The 20591-nt window shown below is 42.0% G+C and overlaps 1 protein-coding gene across 2 annotated transcripts in view; it reads right to left on the bottom strand.

Annotated features, from left to right (window-relative positions):
- The window catches only part of pdzrn3b (PDZ domain containing RING finger 3b), a 512314-nt gene that overhangs the window by 490302 nt on the left and 1421 nt on the right, over positions 1–20591 (bottom strand). For both annotated transcript variants that reach the window (XM_086001419.1, XM_086001420.1), the window contains exons 2-3: positions 18738–18818; positions 17959–18066 (exon numbers count right to left, since the gene is read on the bottom strand). In XM_086001419.1, coding sequence (XP_085857545.1) covers positions 17959–18066; positions 18738–18818 — 189 coding nt within the window. The remainder of the gene's footprint in view (positions 1–17958; positions 18067–18737; positions 18819–20591) is intronic.

Below are 20591 nucleotides of genomic sequence, written 5' to 3'. Positions count from 1 at the left end.
CCAAAGTTGGTCCATTGCAGTCAGATACGGGGGAATATATAATGGGAAATAAGGAAATGGCAGATCAACTAAATGCATACTTTGGGTCAGTCTTTACGAAGGAAGACACAAAAAACCTCCCTGGGATATCGGGAAAAATAGGGACATTGGCAAAGGAGGAACTGACGCAAATCAATATCTCTAAGGATATGGTGTTAAGGAAGCTAAAGGGATTGAAGGTGGACAAATCCCCAGGGCCTGATAACATGCATCCTAGGGTACTGAAGGAGGTGGCCCTAGAGATAGCGGATGCACTAAGGATGATTTTTCAGAATTCATTAGACTCGGGAACAGTGCCGATGGATTGGAGGGTAGCTAACGTTACCCCACTATTCAAAAAGGGGGGTAGGGAAAAAGCAGGTAATTACAGACCTGTAAGCCTTACATCAGTTGTGGGCAAAATGCTGGAGTCCATCATTAAGGATGAAATAGCGGAGCACTTAGCAAATGGGGACAGGATAGGACAGAGTCAACATGGATTTACAAAGGGTAAATCGTGCTTGACTAATCTATTGGAATTTTTTGAGGGAGTAACTGGTAGAATAGATGGGGGAGAGCCGGTGGATGTGGTGTACCTGGACTTCCAAAAGGCCTTCGATAAGGTCCCACATAAAAGATTAGCATGGAAAATTGAGGCTCATGGGATAAAGGGGAAAGTTTTGGCGTGGATAGGGAACTGGCTGTCAGATAGAAAACAGAGAGTTGGAATAAACGGCTCATTTTCTGAATGGCAGGCAGTAACAAGTGGGGTACCACAGGGATCTGTCCTGGGCCCCCAGCTGTTCACAATTTACATTAATGACCTGGATCAGGGAGTCGGATGCAGCATTTCCAAATTTGCAGACGACACTAAACTAGGAGGTGGGGTGGGCTCAGAGGAAGAGACCAGGAAGCTCCAGAGCGATTTGGACAGACTGGGCGATTGGGCGGATAAATGGCAGATGCACTATAATGTGGACAAGTGCGAAGTTATCCACCTTGGGTGCAGGAACGGGAGGGCAAATTATTATTTAAATGGCAATAGATTGGGAGAGGGGGAAGTACAGAGAGACCTGGGTGTTCTTGTACACCAGTCACTGAAGGCGAGCATGCAGGTGCAACAGGCGGTCAAGAAGGCAAACGGTATGCTGGCCTTCATAGCAAAAGGGTTAGAATACAGGAACAGGGATACCTTGCTGCAGCTGTACAGGGCACTGGTGAGACCACACCTCGAGTACTGTGTACAGTTTTGGTCGCCTCATCTGAGGAAGGATGTTCTTGCCATGGAGGGGGTGCAGCGGCGATTCACCAGGCTGATACCAGGAATGGCGGGAATGACCTATGAGGAGAGACTATGTAGTTTAGGGATGTACACACTGGAGTTTAGAAGATTGAGAGGGGACCTCATAGAAGTGTATAAAATTCTGACAGGTCTAGACAGACTGGATGCAGAAGGAATGTTTCCCTTGGCGGGTGAGAACAGAACTAGAGGACATAATTTAAGGATAAGGGCTAAACCATTTAGGACAGAGATGAGGGGGAATTTCTTCACTCAGAGAGTGGTGAACCTGTGGAACTCATTGCCACAGAGGGCAGTGTACGCCAGCTCATTGAATATATTTAAGAGGGAATTAGATATATTTCTACGGGCAAAAGGGGTTAAGGGTTACGGAGAGAAGGCGGGGACGGGATACTGAATTAAAGGATCAGCCATGATCTCATTAAATGGCGGAGCAGGCACGAAGGGCCGAATGGCCTACTCCTGCTCCTATCTTCTATGTATCTATGTATGTATCTATGTGAGGTGAGCATTGGTATTAATAGAATGACTTAACAGTTAGTGATGTTTCCTCCAATGGGTCTTCCTATCCACATTGACTTGAATTGATACCACAACTGAGTTTTAGCCCATTGCTTCAGGTGATACAAAAGACTGAACCAATAAAATCAGCTGAGAATCCGTCAGAGACTCTGGTCAGTCATCAGGTCCGGCATTGGGTAGAACTAGATCCGTTGCCAAGTATGAATTGGAAAACAGATTTGTGACTGGTGCAAGGAGAGTTTGAGACCCAATATCTTCTCCCCAGGATTACAAGCTGCCACAGAACACTACTAACCCAATGCATTCCTTCTTGAAATGCTTAATTCCACATCTGACTTGAGGTTGGAGAATGTGGGATACAGCAGACTGAACTATTTGCAATGATTGGAGAGAAAGAACTGAAAACAGAGTCATGACTGAAACGTTATACAAGAGAGAGCAGCATTCCATGAGGAGCCCAGGACAACTCAGATTTTCTGGTTGCTTTCCCTCCCTTTCCAGAATTTTTCCCACTCACTGCCTTATCGCTCTTATCCTGGTACACAGTTTACAGAGATGTCAGATACAGCACTGTTGCCGGCTCCAGCTCTAATCGCACGGCTCAGTCTGGGTGTTCCGCTGGGCCTGACAATGACTCTCTTGGGTTTGGAGGAGGAAGAGGATTTCAGACCAAAGCAAGAAAGGCAAGTGTGCCTCCAACTCAACCGCCTGGTGCCCAGGAACTCCAACCCAGCCATATCTCCCAAGTCAATCTCCATCCACTTCCTTGTATCCGTCACCATCCACACCCACCTACATCCTTCCAACCCCAATTCTTTCTGCATCCACTCCTGGAAAAGTCTCTCCTCCAAGTCACTCAGAACTGCACTTTCAAACTGCAACAGCCTAGCGTGTGGTCCTCTATTCTCCAAACACCTCTGCAGCTGTTGACAGCCCCTCCCTCACCTCCACTCTTGATGTGCTTGTCCCCAGCAGAACTGTCACTGTCTCCCATCCCAGTCTTTCTCCCTGGGATGGTTCTCTTCTTTCCTCTCTAATGGGGTGCAAACAAATGGATTTGCCTCACAATTGGTTTAGCCATCCATCACCAAATCTGGCTGGGTCATATCGAGCTCCCCAACCTCACTCTCCTGTACCAAAACTGCCACTAATCCAGGATCATGCTGATAAGCCCAGGCATCAATTCTCCACTACCAACCGTCTCCTTAAACTCCTCCACCCTCAATAATTGTCCTGGCCAATATTTATCCCTCTTTCCACTTGTGGGGAAGAGCATAACTAGAAGCCATCAATATAAGATAGTCACCAAGAAATCCAATAGGGAATTCAGAAGAAACTTCTTTCCCCAGAGAGTGGTGAGAATGTGGAACTTGCTACCACAGGGAGTGGTTGAAGCGAATAGCAGAGATGCATTTTAGGGGAGGCTAGATAAGCATCTGAGGGAGAAGGGAATAGAGGGTTATGCTGATAGAGTTAGATGAGGAAAGACGGGAGGAGGCTCGAGTGGAGCATAAACGCCGGCATGGACTGGTTGGGCCGAATGGCCTGTTTCTGTGCCGTATATCCTGTGATCCTGTGTAATCCTGTGTAGAGTGGGGAAGGTCATGTGATTAAGAATAAGGTCTCACAATACCAGCTTTTAAAGTGTTCCTAGATTACATTTTTCACAATAGAACATAAATTCACATTTTTATATGATGACTGACAAATGCTTACTAAGATTTTTCCATCCAACACCTCTTTACCCTTTCCTGCCAAACAGGAATTTTAATATTGAAAGTTCAAAGGAATTAACACTCATCTAATGTGCACACAAGACCCCTTTTCTATAATTCACTGCACATTTCTATCAAAACTAATTGACACCTTTAGATTTGAGGAAGCTGCTATTTAGCATTAAATATGGCTGGTGAATTGACACAAAAATAAGCAAAAAACTTAATAAAAATAAGCAAAAAACTTAATAAATGCCATGTTGCAAGTTTGCAAAGACTCCAGAAACAGGACACTTTCTCAAAAATCCTTCTATGAAGTGATATTACAATTGCAATTTCTTACTTTGAAGTAATATTTTTTCTAATACCAGCAACTATCTTGTGTATCTTCAGAGATCCTTGACCTAATAAGTAACAGACTAATTAAATGATTGTGTGCTTGGTCTTCATCTGTTGGGTTTGCTGCTTATGAGTGTACTATCGCCAAGCTTAGAAAGTTGGACTCTGTATATTTACAAGGTGACAAACAAGACTCATATTTCAATATATCTTGGACTAACAGCTGGACTAGTTTGCAATAAACTGCCTGTGTCCATTCACCTTATCACCTTTTCTGGCAATGGAATTGAAGACATCTTCAGTTGCTTAGCTTAGTCAGTTGAGTGCTAGACCCAGCAAAGTGCATTCAGTCTCTCAACCTTCCAAAGCAAATAAGATGAGTGTTATTTATTAGGAGATGGGAAGAAAGCAGGAGACATTGCGTGCCACACTCTTGCAGTATACATCTTCAAGCACTCACGGTTGTTCAGCAGCAATAGAATAAAAATCAGCACTGTACTCAAAACAGACCAGTGTGTGCCTAATGGAGGCTAACCTCTATGGGTTAGCTTCTCTTTTTTACCAAACTTACTTTTGGAAATGTTTTCTATTCAGCTTAAAGCAAAGGACGAAACATTTAGAATTTGCAGAAAGTGTCACAAATGTCGTCCTATTTTAGATAAGCAAGCAGGTGCTTTATTTTTTTTAAATTAAGATGCAAAACAAAATGAGGAATATAACATTGGGTTTTTTTCACGACACTGCTGACCTGGGATTTTGTGGTGCAGGCACTGTAGGAATTTGACTTTAATCCCCTTTCAAATTCTGCAGACCCCATTTTTGTTTATATTTACTCCATTCACAGTATTTATGGATATAGTCAGTTTCCTATAGTTGTAACAGTGACAAGATCATAAATCTATGTAATTAGAAACACCTCCCACTAGCCCAAGGCAGAAAATTGACCTTAACTCTTTATTACTGCCAGTGCATGTATACACACCTAACTCTTCTGTGTTTTTTGGGAGAAGGCTAGCTTTGCATTTGGCACAAGTAGAGGACATATTTCTCATTTGATAGAAACAAACAATCTAGGTAGATATGCAGACTGCTCACATCTGGATCTCTCGAGACACAGGCATTTTTCTGCATTAGCAACAGTGATGGGGGTGGGCTTCACTGACCCTTGATGCATGGCCAGTTTCCTGCTAGAAGTAACCATTTTATTCTCCATCAGTATTTGCATCAACACAGAAACAGATAGTAATGGTCTCAAAAGGTCTCTCTGCAGGTAAAATTGATAGAATACATGTGGCTTTATGTAGTATGGATGCTTATTATCCAGCACTTTGACCTTCCAAATGGATGTTGTCAATCTTTGCTTCACAAGCAGCAATTCATCAAAATTATACAGATGCCTTCAAAATATGAAATTTTAATGAATCAGTGGTCATTTAATCTGTATGAGTTCACTTAAGCAGGTATATGATTTGTACAGCATGTATCAAATATAATCAGGTACAGCTGTAAATCTCCAAACTGGAATGCGAGTTAAAGTAACTCAAAATTATCTTGCCAGATATTCTGCTTTGAATTTTAAGTGGCAGACCCTCAATTTGTTGATCATTTAGACTTCTTTCTGTTCAAACTTCTGGCTGCAAGCCATGAGCAAGCTTTCAACTGAGGCAAAGAAGAGGAGATCAGTGATTGCCACAACTGCCAACCCTGGGGTGATCTACCAACTAAACCAAATTAATTTGATTTGAATTGCTGGTCTCTATTCTAACTTCAGGTTAGTTTAGGATATTACATTCTATGTGTCAAATGGAGGAGCTCCTCTCAGAGGCCAGTTTACCCAGATTATAAAACACAGTACAGTACTTCTCCTTTGGTGAACAAAATTCAAAGAGATCAAAAATGCTATAAGTGCACTCCCATTTGAGAAACTCCAGGGAAGGATGTGTTCGCTGCTGGAATTTTAAAAATCCTTTAAAATATTTTTTCAGCACCTCTAAATACATCACTTTCTAAGTAATTGTGATGAGGACCATACAACCTTTGATGACACTGGAGGATTTACTTTATGAAGAACTCTATTATTGCATGTTTATATCCATGAACTCGGAGCACACCCAGTGATAAAAGCATGGAGCACAGACAACACAGGAACAGTACAACACTGTTACGCCCTATCTAATGCCACCAACAGCAACAACAACTACCTGAATTCAGGCCAATTCAAGATCTTGCACCAAATACATCATATGTAATAATTTCATTGATGGAACCAGTCTACCTCAAATCAGTGCTAGAGAGGCTGTGAAGAAAATAGCCATTTCTTCCACATCTTCAGCTTTGATTGCGCTGTCCATTAATGGAATACTATCAACAATGCTTTGCTTCCAGTGGGACTAGTGGTTGAGGCGCTGCAGTTCATCTCTTTTTCATATGGTTGTGCAACTTTGAGGTCTGTGCTTGCAATTTCAGTACTAAACAGGGAAGCAAAAGTCACCCATTAATACCTTTGGGATAGCACAGCCACACACAAAGGAAGAAGACATTCATTCTGTACAACAGAGTTTGCAGTTCATGCAGACTGTGTTGTCTCGAAGCAGACTTCAGAAATCAGAGTTGCCTATTTTTCCAGGCTAATTCATTAAGTATATCTCGTCCCATCCTCCTTTTGCCTCTGTTTATTTACAACATACCACTGTTTTTTTTTATTTGTTCATGGGATCTGGGCGTCGCTGGCAAGGCCAGCAGTTATTGCCCATCCCTAGTCGCCCTTGAGAATGTGGTGCTGAGCCGCCTTCTTGAACTGCTGCAGTCCGTGTGGTGAAGGTATTTCTACAGTGCTGTTAGTTGCAGGATTTTGACCCAGTGACGATGAAGGAGCGTGATATACTTCCAAGTCAGGATGGTGTGTGACTTGGAGGGGAACTTGGAGGTGGTGGTGTTCCTATGCACCTGCTACCCTTGTCCTTCTAGGTGGTAGAGGTCACGGGTTTGGGAGGTTGCGGATGAAGAAGCCTTGGCGAGTTGCTGCAGTGCATCTTGTAAATGGTACACACTGCAGCCATGGTACGCCGGTGGTGGAGGGAGTGAATGTTTAAGGTGGTGGATGGGGTGCCAATCAAGCGGGCTGCTTTGTCTTGGATGGTCGAGCTTCTTGAGTGTTGTTGGAGCTGCATTCATCCAGGCAAGTGGAGAGTATTCTATCACACTCCTTACTTGTGCCTTGTAGATGGTGGAAAGGCTTTGGGGAGTCAGGAGGTGAGACACTCGCCACAGAATACCTAGCCTCTGACCTGCTCTTGTTGCCACAGTATTTATGTGGCTGGTCCAGCTAAGTTTCTGGTCAATAGTGGCCCCCAGGTAATGCCATTGAATGTCACGGGGCAGTGGTTAGATGCTCGTTTGTTGGAGATAGTCATTGCCTGTCACTTGTGTGGCGCGATTGTTACCTGCCACTTTTCATCCCAAACCTGAATGTTGTCCAGGTCTTGCTGCATGCAGGCATGGACTGCTTCATTATCTGAGGAGTTGCGAATGGTACTGAACAATGTGCAGTCATCAGCAAACATCCCCACTTCTGACCTTATGATGGAGGGAAGATCATTGATGAAGCAGCTGAAAATGGTTGGGCCTAGGACACTGCTCTGAGGAACTCCTGCAGCGATATCCTGGGGTTGTGATGATTGACCTCCAACCACCACAACCATCTTTCTTTGTGCTAGGTATGACTCCAGCCAGTGGAGAGTTTTCCCCTGGATTCCCATTGACTTCAGTTTTACTAGGGCTCCTTGATGCCACACTCGGTCAAATGCTGCCTTGATGTCAAGGGCAGTCACTCTCACCGCACCTCTGGAATTCAGCTCCTTTGTCCATGTTTGGACCAAGGCTGTAATGGGGTCTGGAGCCGAGTGGTCCTGGCGGAACCCAAATTGGACATTAGTGAGCAGGTTATTGGTGAATAAGTGCCACTTGATAGCACTGTTGACAACACCTTCCATCACTTTGCTGATGATTGAGAGTAGACTGATGGGGCGGTAGTTGGCCGGATTGGATTTGTCCTGCTTTTTGTGGACAGGACATACCTGGGCAGTTTTCCACATTGTCGGATAAATGCCAGTGTTATAGTTGTACTGGAACAGCTTGGCTAGAGGCGCGGCTAGTTCTGGAGCACAAGTCTTCAACACGACAGCCAGAATGTTGTCGGGGCCCACAGCCTTTACTGTCAAGTCTATATATTTTTAAGATGGGCTTCAGTACTCATGTTGTATTTGCTTTTTTGATGCATTTGCATCTATTGTATTTTTATTCACATATGCTTTATATAAATTTAAAAGTCACTTTTTGATTTTAAAATCAAAGTCTCAATTTGTATACAAAGTTCAGACACAGAACTTGGAAACTCTCCCAGACTGACCTTTATTACAGTCATTCTCTAAAAAGGCAAGGACCCAGTAGAGAATGGCAATTATCAACTCACCTCTCCCTCAATTTATCTTGCAAGCTATTGGTAACCCTCTTGCAAAAGGTAGTCAGTCCCTGGCTTTGTATGACCAGCTCAGGTTTTATTTACATTCCTTAATCTTGTAACTTCCATGTTAAAAACAATAAACCACCACAGTGTGAATTTGTTCATGGAGTTTGCAAGAACCAGCAAGAAGAAAATGGGACACTGGACAGTGTGACATAGCTAAGCTGCTTTGCCCAATTGAATGATAAAAGAAAAAAAAAGAACTTGCATTTATATAGCACATTTCACAACCCCAGGACATTCCAAAGTGCTTTACAGTGCATGCTCAAACTCATCTATAACAAATGTCTATTTGCTACACTAAAAAATATAGTTGTAAACAGGCACATGTCCAGTGCTGTGTTGACTTTGTAGAGCTGAGCTAAGCTGAACAGATATAGTATTTATCATGCAGGTACAAGAAATGCACAGGATATTACTTCTTTAAATCTACCTTTTTTTATTATTTCTGTTTGATGAGGTCATTGTATTAATAACAAAATTCAAATGGTCAAATACACTGCCACTTACTCCAGGTTGAGTACTATACTTGGAGAGTGTTGCACCTGGGAGTTGTGCTGCGGTTGGTCGCTGGTCACTGCATGTAGGTGGAGCAATGCATGTATCAACTGTACTTGCAGTACAATGGCTGGGATTTTATCTGTATTTGGCTCCATTCATTTGGGTTCATGATTGTGGCTCCATGCTAAAAGATCCAAAGCATTCAGTCCAAATTTAAACAGCCCAGAGTACATGGGTACACGACTCGCACATGACATTGTAAACTTCTATTTATTTAAGTGGAATAGCCAAACATTTACACACAATGAGGTGTTTAAATCTGTATGTTACAACTAGACATTTGTTACAAATAGATATTTAGCAAATAATATGCTGTTGACTTCACTACACATGGTTTATGTAAACAAAGTTTCATTCAATATGTACTTTCCTTGGATTACAAAAATGTGAAATCATTCTCAATATGAAACAAACAAAATAGTGCAAAAGCAAATTGTTTTTGCATTATTATATTAAAACCACATGAAGCTATTTCAACAGATTGACTGCCAAACGTTGGCAAGACCCATCTCTTGTTGAATCTTCCACAGGCTAGCAATCTGGATCCAGGACAACAAGCCTGAGAACCAGACACTGAAATTCACTATTCCCAACCGGACTCAAAAAGGTCTCACTGGGAACATACAAGAGCTCGATGGAAGATCTTGTTTATTCTCAACAGTGCAGCAGGCACATTGAGGACAACACTAACCAGCTCCACCTCACTGGAGTTGGGCTAATTGTGTGCAAATTGCACATATCGCACTGCTTCAATCAACAGGTGAATGACATCCATAAATGATTAGAGGTGTGAGTATAAAAAGGCCAGCACTTGGCCATTCACATTGATTTGCTGCCTGGTATTACATGGGATCCTCCTGTTTGCATTGTGGAGCCTTAAAAAGGCACCGTGAAGGATCCAGTCACCAGTATAATGCCCTCCCAGCACTTGGCAGTGCAATGATGTGTCTAGACAACAGATACTTTTGCTGTCCTTCTTCCTGGCGGGAGACAGGACATCTATAAATGCAATGTTAGCCTTCTGAAACTCTGATGGTGTCCATTTAACTCAGTGGACTCATCTGGAAAGACAGAAGAAACACATTACATCAGATTTCAAACCTTATTTGGACTTCTAATCTACATACTATTCCACAAACCAGAGAACACCTATTTAAATGATTTACTTGGGAGCACAAACACAAGAGATAGGCGGACTAAAAACAGTTTTCTGCATATTGCTGGCATGCACAAAACAGGAGACTTTGTCGACTCATATTGTAAATACACACTCATTGTAGTTTACATCTGAAATTATTCTAATCACTTACCAGATTCAACAGCAGTCTCAAAAGAGAAAAGTTGTCTCATGCTGCAGCTCAGTTTGGAGGTATTTGTGAAACTATTTTCTCCATCAGCAAATTTCTTGATGGCCTTTTGTAGCTGGATGGTCTTCAATCTTTGTGTGGTGGTGTTCCAGTTTAAACTATTGTCCACCAGTCCAAAAACATACTCCCCTGGCTTAAATCAGCACAGAAACTCACAAAATTGCATTCAAAAGGTGCCCCAAATAATGGTGTATGCTTTGCTATTAATCCATTAAAACGCAGAGACTGAGGTGTTACTTTGGCAGTAAATTCAGATGTGACTTTGTTAAGTCATTCTAGAATGAAACCTACTCCCTACAGCTAATGCCATTTAAAAAAAACGAACTCATAATTAGAACTTGTACTGTATCCATGATGAGCTGTAAGCTGAATTTCAGCAGATATTAGGTCCACTTAATCTTCTTAATTGGCATTGAAATAAGAGCAGTGCCTGTGACGGCAGAAATGTATCGCAAGGAGCCACCACAATGGAAAATTTCACTGAGAGAAATGAGACCATCAGTTTGTATATATTCAGGGTGTCATGAACAGGGCAGTAAAGTACTGCACTTGTGCATTCTACCTGCCCCTCCGTGGAATAAATCAACCTTAGAAATGGAACAGATAAGGCAATGGGGTATATTTTCAACTTGCTGCCCAGGCACAAAAGTGACATTGCAGATTGGCTGCCTGTTATAGAAACCACTGTTTTAATTTGAATGGAAAGAAAAACGTTTCTTTTCTCCAACCCATACCGTAGCCTTATCAAATGTGCAGGCAGGCAGGAGGTTTAAGCTAGTTTGTCTTTGGGCGGTGGATAACGTGCAATATACAATCTTCAAATGGCTGTCTTCTTACTCCTTCCCCCCAGCTCCAATGTTAGGTAGAGACCAAAGAGCTGTGCGTATCTCTTAGCACCTCTGGAGATCAAACTCATTCTCTCTACTACCCTTATTTTCAAAAAAAGTCAGTTCTACCAATTTTGTGTGTTTGTAATCATCACTGACAAAATGGCCAATAATTCCTTTATTTTTAAAAAAGATATATATTCCTATTAATCCAGCATTATTTTTAATTATATGTGCTTTGATTTGGTAAATCCAATGTTTTACAAGAAAAAACACAGTAGTAAAGATAGCAAAACATCATCATCTGTCAATTTGAGTGTAAATTTAACTCAAACTGGTAGCACTCTCACCTCTCGAGTCAGAAGGCCCCAGGTTCAAGGATTTGAGCACATAATCTATGCTTTTACTTCAGTGCAATATAGAGACTGCTACATTGTAAGAGAGATGAAACATTAAACTGTTTCAATGGAAAGAATCCCATGGTGCTATTCGAAAAAGAGCAGCGAGTTTTCATCCCACAACCAGCATCACCCAAAACAGATTAACTAATCATTTCTCTCATTTGCGGGACCTTGTATGCAACTTGGCTATTGTGTTGATCAACAGAACAGAGAATGCATTTCAAAAGCAATTCATTGCCTTGAAAAGGTTTGGAACATCCCAAGTATGTGAAAGTGTTATATAAATGCAACTTTCTTCTTTCAATTCAGATCAGTATTGGTCATGGATTTGGTTCTTCAAGGTGCTTCTCTATAGAACTTGAAGTATTTGTTTACTTCTGGTAATGTTTTAAAACATATAAAAAAGGAGCATGTCTGTGGCAGTCTCTTGACTCCCCCTCAATCTGGAGGTCAGCCACCAGAAATATTTTAGACAAACACATAAAAAATTGCAATAGCTCCTAAACCAAAAATATTCACACTGTATCTTTTAAATAAATACAGGCCCTTATCCTGAACTATTCCACCGCCCGCCCGCACACGAGTTCCTCTGAAACTCACAGCACATGAATAGGGTATTGAGAGCTCTTTGTCATTGTAGCCTTTCCATACATATACCTTTAATAATTCAACTAAACAGGACACCAGAAAAACTGAATTAGAAGTAGCGTTCAAACAATTATTTTCTAATACAAGCATGCAAAACCTTATATGAAATTTTAAGTCAGTTTGTAAGGTCTGCTTATATGTCAAAACTCCTATTTTACCAAGCATTCCAAGCACGGTGGCATAGTGGTTAGCACTGTTGCCTCACAGCGCCAGGGACCCGGGTTCGAATCCGGCCTCGGGTGACTGTCTGTGTGGAGTTTGCACATTCTCCCCGTGTTTGCGTGGGTTTCCTCCGGGTGCTCCGGTTTCCTCCCACAGTCCAAAGATGTGCGGGTTAGGTTGATTGGCTATGATAAATTGACCCTTAGTGTTAGGGGGATTAAATACGTGGGGTTACGGGGATAGGGTGGGATATGTGTTGGTGTAGGGGTTACGGGGATCGGGTGGGATATGTGTCGGTGCAGGCTCGATGGGCCGAAGTGGCCTCTATCTGCACTGTGGGGTTTCTGTGATTTCTGTGACATGCTGCATGTGTCCTTGTGCCCGGCAACAGCTGAAGCTACTTATAAAATGCAACATGAACCACACTATAAACCTCCAAAAACAAAAATACTCCGAAAAAGGTCAATACTGCCAGAATCTGCTAATGTCATTACTATTGAGAGAAAGTATTTCAATACCTGTTGTATCCATAATATACTATTCAATTTAAGTCTTCACCACATCTACAGGAAACTGTGTGTTATCCGGAGGTTAACTGTCCAGAATGCTCGAGCCACCGGCAAAAATCAGGAGCCGTTTCGTTAGGTTTTTTTTCTTTTCGTTGCTTTTTTCTCAACAGTCAAGCTCTGCAAGGTCTCGCTGAAGCTGTTGCTAAGCTACAGAGATGTTACAGAGACGCTTGCAAGGTACGGCCGACTGTTTAGAAGCAAGCAACAGGGTTTGTTGCCAGATACAGAGCTCAAAATCTCCGTATGTTTCAACATTAGCGCTGGTTTGTCCGGCAGTTTTGATGGGACGGCAACAGCTCGGTCCCGTCGGTGCCGGATATCACAAAGTTTCGTGTACATTAGATTTATAATTCACATGTAAGAGCTGAAAGAGTGTTTTTGAAACTAAACAAACTTAAAATTTGATTTGAAGGAGGTAAAGAACATTAAAAAAAAATTTAAACAAGTGACAACTAATATTACATTAGTGTGAAGAAGTTGAATGAATTCAGCATCCATCCCCCTGTTTACTGCAATCATTCAATTACATATCTGTGCTAAGCTATCCAATCTCAGCAAGTTTACAAAGGGGTGCTCAATTGAACTCCAAAGCCCAGGTAATAAGGGGTGGGGGAGAGGGAGTCGGTATGGTCAAATAGATCCCTGCTGCTCATCACTGTCCAGTGACTCCTGTTAAAACAATGCGCAAGTGGCTTCAGGTGTGAACACGAGGGTGCAGCTGTGATGGTCTCCAAATACCTGACACTCGTTAGCCTGGCTATGCATGAAGAATGGTCATTTTAGTGAAATATCAGACAGCTACCATTGCCTGTGAGACCACATCGCCAGTATTAGTGACCATCAATTGAAGTGTGGTGAGGACAGGGCAAACTAGATGGAAAGAAGACTTCCAAAAAGGTGTATCTGGCTTATACCACTGCTGATACACAAAGCATTTTTAAAACATTTCAAAATGTTTTCCACTACTACACATCAGTGCTACAATCCAAATTAACTGCAAGCTGGTGCACTGAATGAGCCCTGTCCTCTGCGGAGCAGGCTCGAGGGGCCAAGTGGCCTATTCCTGATCCTGTTTCTTATGTTCTCAAAGCCCTTTCCTGGAGGAATAAATGACCCACCTAAAGTAGTAGCTACATTTTATATTTTGATATGGCTGAAAAGAATGAAGATTCACATTAGGGTATTAACACTAGCTCAATATCTACTGAAATCTAATTAGGTAGATGTGGGAACTTTGCTCAAAATAAGAGTTAAGTAATTAATGCTGCACCGTTTATGCTACAACTGCAGCTACAGCCTTGAACATGAATAGGACTTTGGTCAACATTATCTTTGACGAGGCACTTCACTCTCACTTGCAAATTACGACTAAGTCAGTTATCTGCAGAAGTCCATTATCTTAAAGTATTGAGAAAACTCAGCAAACAATTTCTGTAATCGCCCATGTTTAAAGTGAAGACTCAGAACAGTCACCTGGGACTGATTGAAGGGCAGTTATCTCATTAAGAGGCTCAAACAATTACATCAACCAATAAAACAACTGCACCCTGAAATAAGGTCACAGCCTCAAAAATCAACCCAGCTTTTTAAATATATGCCAGGATGTTTGGTTTTATGTAGATTGATTATCTGCGTTACGATGATGAATCAAATTATGCTTATATTGCACGAGTTGCTGGATTTTTAGCCAGTATTTTGGAGGATTCAGTTTCATCCATTTCCCCTCACCCCACCCACCCCCATGAAAACTGTAAATCAATGTTCTTGGTGATCGGTTTAGATCACTATTCAAAATGGTCACCTGGAGAAGTGATTCTCAGCAACTATTTGTCCTTCACCGCCCCCACCCACAAACACACACACACAAACAGTAAAGCAATAGCAATTAAAAGCTACACATCTGGACTATTTGACAGCTCTGTTTAGAATTGTACATTGACAACTGTCATGATACAGTACTTAGATCAGTAAAAAGACAGTTATTAAAAAAACACTTGTAGGTGTCACTCAGATGTTCTGCCTGAATCTCTCTAGGAACAAGAAATTGGTGGACAATGGTGATTCCAACTAGGAGACCAGCCTTAAGTCATCCAATTTGGACAAGCTGCAATTTTAAACAACAGAACATAGAGGCTGACAAGGAGAGCGTGGCGGTAGTCAAGAATGGAGGTGGCAAAGGCAGGGATGAGAGTTTCAGTGGCAGTGGAATTGAAGTTGAAATACACTGTTTTAGTCGTGGGTGGGAAGTGGGATTTGAAACTCAGCGTCAAAAAGGACACTGAGGTTGCGCACCACTAGATTCAGCCTACAAAAGCAGCCAGGAAGGGGATTGAGTCGAGAGCCAAGGTGTGGAGCTTTTGGTGCAAGTCAATTGGATGGTTAATTTTTAAAAAGTTAAATATTGTTACAAAGCACTCCTTTAAGGAAAAAGCACACTATCAATTTAATGAAAACTTATTTTTAAACCTGATCATTTGTATTTTTAGTTGAATTCATGGATTATTCATTTCTGTTTAAAATGCTACTGGAAAGTAAAATCTATAAAAAGTTGAAGATCCTAAAATCACACTTAAGATATCAGAAAGCTGTATCTGAAGAGAAATATAAAACAGATAAAACTGACATTCAGGTGATTGTAAAGAGCAAGGCTGTTGCCTGAACTTGTAGTCTAGGTGTGAATTAAGTAGAACAATGCAAGAAAACATTTTAACTTATCTCCTGTTAACCAACTTGCTGTTGCAACACACTGTGATAAGCTGATTGCATAAGTAGGCTGTGTGTGTCCAGGGCAAAACATCTTTTCTTAATTGGCATTAAAATATTTCAAAAGCTGCATGATTAGTACGGTTACTGGCATCTGCATATAATTCCTGCTGGAGTGGTGGAATGAAAAGCTCTCCAATGTTTTCTGTTCTTTTTTCCTTTATGTCTTTCTCCCCCTTGCCTCAGCTGCAAAGGTTCTAAGTTATGTTTGGGATATCTTATTCCAATAGTCAAAAATAAATTCTTACGGCCTATGTAAAAAGGTGCTCAGTTCTTTGGCCATTTCCTATATAGATCATAGCAGTTTAACATACAAGTAGTATTATTTTCTAGCCTGTTGTAAGGATTGAACAAGCAAGTCTACAATGCACGTGACCTGTAACCCAGTGGCTTACACTCAATGTTTTCTACATCGTACAAACTGCTGGACCTTCTCACACTACATTGATCGGGCAGCAGTGAGCCATTATGACTGTCCTCAGGCATGGAAAGGAAACATGGGCAGAGTTCCTGCTCCAAACTGCTATCTAGCAACCGCGACTGGATAATACATCAGTTAATGAAACTCAGCTGCAAAGGCTGAAATTGGTGAAATTGCCCACTTTAGGGAGATACCACCCGTGGAACTGGACCGCAGCATGATTTGCCATATGGATAATAAGGTGGTGGTGGTAAGGGGGATAATTGAAAAGAGCCAACCACCTCAACCCCGATGTCAAATCACACACATTTCACTTCATACGTGAAAAGTGAAACTGCTCAAAACATGGCCAGAAATGAAAAATAAGTTGAGAGTGATCGAAACACATTTGGGAATTGGTGGTTTAGGGAATGTGAGCCAAACTGAGCTGCAGCTGACTCACTCATGTTACACGGCTGCTAACACTGTGGTTTATTTTCAGTAAACCACTGGTAAACTGACATGTATCCTCTATATACACACACAATAAGCAATAAAATTGAATGGAAACTTTGCTAGATCTGCTGAGTAGCTTGTGGTGTCGCCCTTTACAAAACACACTGGTACCATTTAGTTGCACTTATTACTTTTGGCTGCTACCACCACCTTCTGTTTTCACATTTTAAGCATTAATCAAAGGTTATAACAGTCCGACATAAACAATTGCAAATGGGTGAAAATCTGTGAATCGGAACAAAACACAACGAAGTATAATTTCTATGACAAATACTTAATTTTACGAGCAAAATATTGTGCGACCTTGTTCCTTAATAGTGAAAAACGGACCAAAATCAATTCAAAGACATTTTCATTCTGGAGAGAATAATAAAAGCAATAATGGCAGATAGAACAGGTGCTTATGGGCTGGGGAAGGGAAGTGCAGAAGGAGATTGAAAAAAGAAGAAATTATATCTACAATTTAGGAATTATGAACAACCAGCTCCTTCACAAAAAGCTTAAAAACTTTAAATCTGGAATCAGTGACAGACAAGTCTGCTGCAAAGCACCCACGATTACTCCATTTATAAGGCCAGCAGGGATTCAATTACATCCTACTGTGATGAACTGAAGCCGTCTTGCATGAATTATAACACACTTAAACATGGCAACTCTGCAACTGTAATTCACAGCAGAAAACATTAATGAGCAAACTTCCACAAGCATGAAATCAAGTGTACCAAGTCCAGTGGCATGTGTTAGGCAATGATTTAGAGCACTGCCTTTTCACCTCTCGGATCTGCAATGAAATCCTGTTGCTTTTTTCTGATCTGCCTCTCTGCCGGCTGCAAGGGCTTAAAATGAAATTAATTTGTTCAGCTTCAACCCAAATGCAAGACCACAGCACATCAGAAGTGCATAGAACAACAACTTGTATTTATATAGCGCCTTTAACGTAGTAAAACATCCCAAGGCGCTGCACAGGAGTATTTTAAGACAAAAAAATTGACATACAGCAATAGAAGGCAGGTGCACGTGGAAAGACCACAACAATGACACTTTAGGAAATGCAAATGTTGTGGTAAAGAACCTTAGCCTGAGGTTTGGGTTAAAGCATATAGTTAGGGGAGTGCAAGGGGAACTGTATCCTGAAAACACCTTAACCCAGCTTACTGCCACATAACAGCTGGAGAGAAAATAAAACTAACAGTACCACCATCCTGCCCCTTAACAAGCAATATATTAAGGGGAGGGATTATATTACGTTGAATCTTCTCCAAGCTACTTTACCTTATAAATGAATCAACTCTTTAAGCAACACTTGAGAGGGTAAGTGTTCCACATACCTCTAGAATCCTGTCGTGGATCTGTAATCCCCCTTCTTTGTCTGCTGGCCCAGTCTCCACTATTTTTGACACAAAAATCCCCTCACATGCTGCGCCCTCTTGATTTTCCTTTAAAAAAGGTGCCAAAAACAAAAAAAAGGCTAATTTAGTATTTGAAATGCACAACAGAAAACGGAATCAAATAAATCTGAAGAGGGGGAGGTGCTAACTTCAAATGACTAATGAGATCCAATGTGACACACAACAACCTGAAGGTAACTGTCTGTGGTGGCAGTAAGCAATAGCTAGACTGGAGAAGTGGTGGCCACAGCTGACAGACAGTCACCTCGCTGCTGGGAGCCAGCACATTACAAATATTCTAACCTACCGCCCCAACGTGAAATGAGAAGGAGGTTCCAGAGGTACTTTCATTCGTATCATGAATGCAGTCACTTTGCACAGTGTATATACCGTTGGAACACAATGAGGGTAACTGGAATTTTTTGCCACATGAAGCTGCTGAGGCTAGGTCAATTGAAAAATGCAAAACTGAGATACAGTAGATAGCTTTTTCTTTTAGGTAAGGATATTAAGGAAAAACCCATGCTGTGGAAAGTACTTTGGAGTTGCTAACGGAACATGCTCAGTTCTTCTATAAAAGGGCATTAAAGAGGTCGGATGCTGTAAATCTTATCGCAGACCCCGAGCACAGCCAACATTACACATTCCTCGAGGGAAACACATTTTGAATACGCTGGTAAATCGTCCTGGTTATAATGGGGCTGTTGCAATAAACATACCGCACAAGGTCTGCCGCCGATAATATTAAATCCCAGGGAACCCGAGTCCCGCTGCATAACGATGGTCAGTGCCTCTCCACCCTAAAAACAGATAAAATGACAGGTGTTGGATGGCAGGGCTATAAACAACTGTTAAAGACCAGCTGGCAACTGCACGCGACGGGTCAGAAATAGAAAATGCCGTTTGGATTTTTAAAAATGTTTAAACCAGTTTAACAACAAGAACAAAAAAATCACTGGAGCCTTGCACAAGATACGGAAGCAAACTGCGGCATCTGCTTAAGGTTGAAAACACTTGATGGAAGTGGATTAGCTGGACTGATCTTGCAGTGTCTGATGGCACGGGTAGTGACACCACTTTAACATGCAGTCCTCCTCCAACCTCACCCCGACCCAACATCCCAGCCCAAAACATACAAATCTGCAATGAAGAATGTCGGAGGGAAAGTTGTGTCATTGACCGTTTTGGCAGAATGAGATTAACAGTTCCCCCTTTGGAAAGATGTTTATATGTAAATATAGTTGCTCATTAGGTGGGCGCCTTGGAATGCAGGAGATTGTCTATCTATGTATGTGTATGTGTGCGTGAGCACATATGTGTCAGTGTGTGTATGTCAGTGTGTGTGTATATCAGTGTGTGTGTATGTCAGTGTGTGTGTATGTCAGTGTGTGTGTGTCAGTGTGTGTGTGTGTATGTATGTCAGTGTGTTTGTATGTGTGTGTATGTCAGTGTGTGTGTGTGTGTGTGTCAGTGTATGTGTGTGTATGTCAGTGTATGTCAGTGTGTGTGTGTGTATGTATGTCAGTGTGTTTGTATGTGTGTGTATGTCAGTGTGTGTGTGTGTATGTCAGTGTGTGTGTGTGTATGTCAGTGTGTGTATGTCAGTGTGTCAGTGTGTGTGTATGTATGTCAGTGTGTGTGTATGTGTGTGCATGTGTATGTGTGTGCATGTGTACGTGTGTAAATGTGTGTGTCTATGTGGCTCTGTGTGTGTCTCTCTGTGTCTGTGTGCATGTGTCTATGTGTCTCACTCTCTCTGTATCTTGCTCTGTGTCTGTGTGTGTCTCACTCTCTGTGTCTGTGTGTGTCTCACTCTCTGTGTCTGTGTGTGTCACTCTGTGTCTTGCTCACTGTGTCTGTGTGTGTCTCACTCTCTCTGTGTCTTGCTATCTGTGTCTGTGTGTGTCACTCTCTCTGTGTCTTGCTCTCTGTGTCTGTGTGTGTCTCACTCTCTCTGTGTCTTGCTCTCTGTGTCAATTTGTGTGTGTCTCTCTCCCTGGCTATGTGTGTGTGTGTTTCTGTATGTGTGTGTATCTGTGTCTCTCTCTGTGTCACTGTGTGTGTATGTGTGTGTCTCTCTCTCTCCCTGTTTATGTGTGTGTGTCTGTGTCTGTGTCACTGTGTGTCTCTGTGTCACTGTGTGCATCTCTCTGTCACTGTGTGTGTGTCTGTCTGTGTCTCTCTCTCCCTGTGTGTGTGTGTGTGTCACTGTGTCTCTCTGTGTCAGTGTGCGTCTCTCTCTCTCTGTGTCACTGTCTGTGTGTCTCACTCTGTGTCTGTGTGTGTCTCGCTCTCTGTGTCTGTGTGTGTCACACTCTCTCTGTGTCTGTGTGTGTCACTCTCTCTGTGTCTTGCTCTCTGTATCTGTGTGTGTCTCACTCTCTGTGTCTGTGTGTGTCTCAATCTCTCTGTGTCTTGCTCTCTGTGTCAATTTGTGTGTGTCTCTCTCCCTGGCTATGTGTGTGTGTGTTTCTGTATGTGTATGTATCTGTGTGTCTGTGTCTCTCTCTGTGTTACTGTATGTATATGTGTGTGTGTCTCTCTCTCTCCCTGTGTATGTGTGTGTCTGTGTG

The sequence above is a fragment of the Somniosus microcephalus genome, chromosome 11, assembly GCF_052327205.1.
Source record: "Somniosus microcephalus isolate GS21.2 chromosome 11, FLI_Smic_1.0, whole genome shotgun sequence".
Classification (NCBI taxonomy): Eukaryota; Metazoa; Chordata; class Chondrichthyes; order Squaliformes; family Somniosidae; genus Somniosus; species Somniosus microcephalus.
This window is presented reverse-complemented; position numbering and strand designations above follow the sequence as displayed.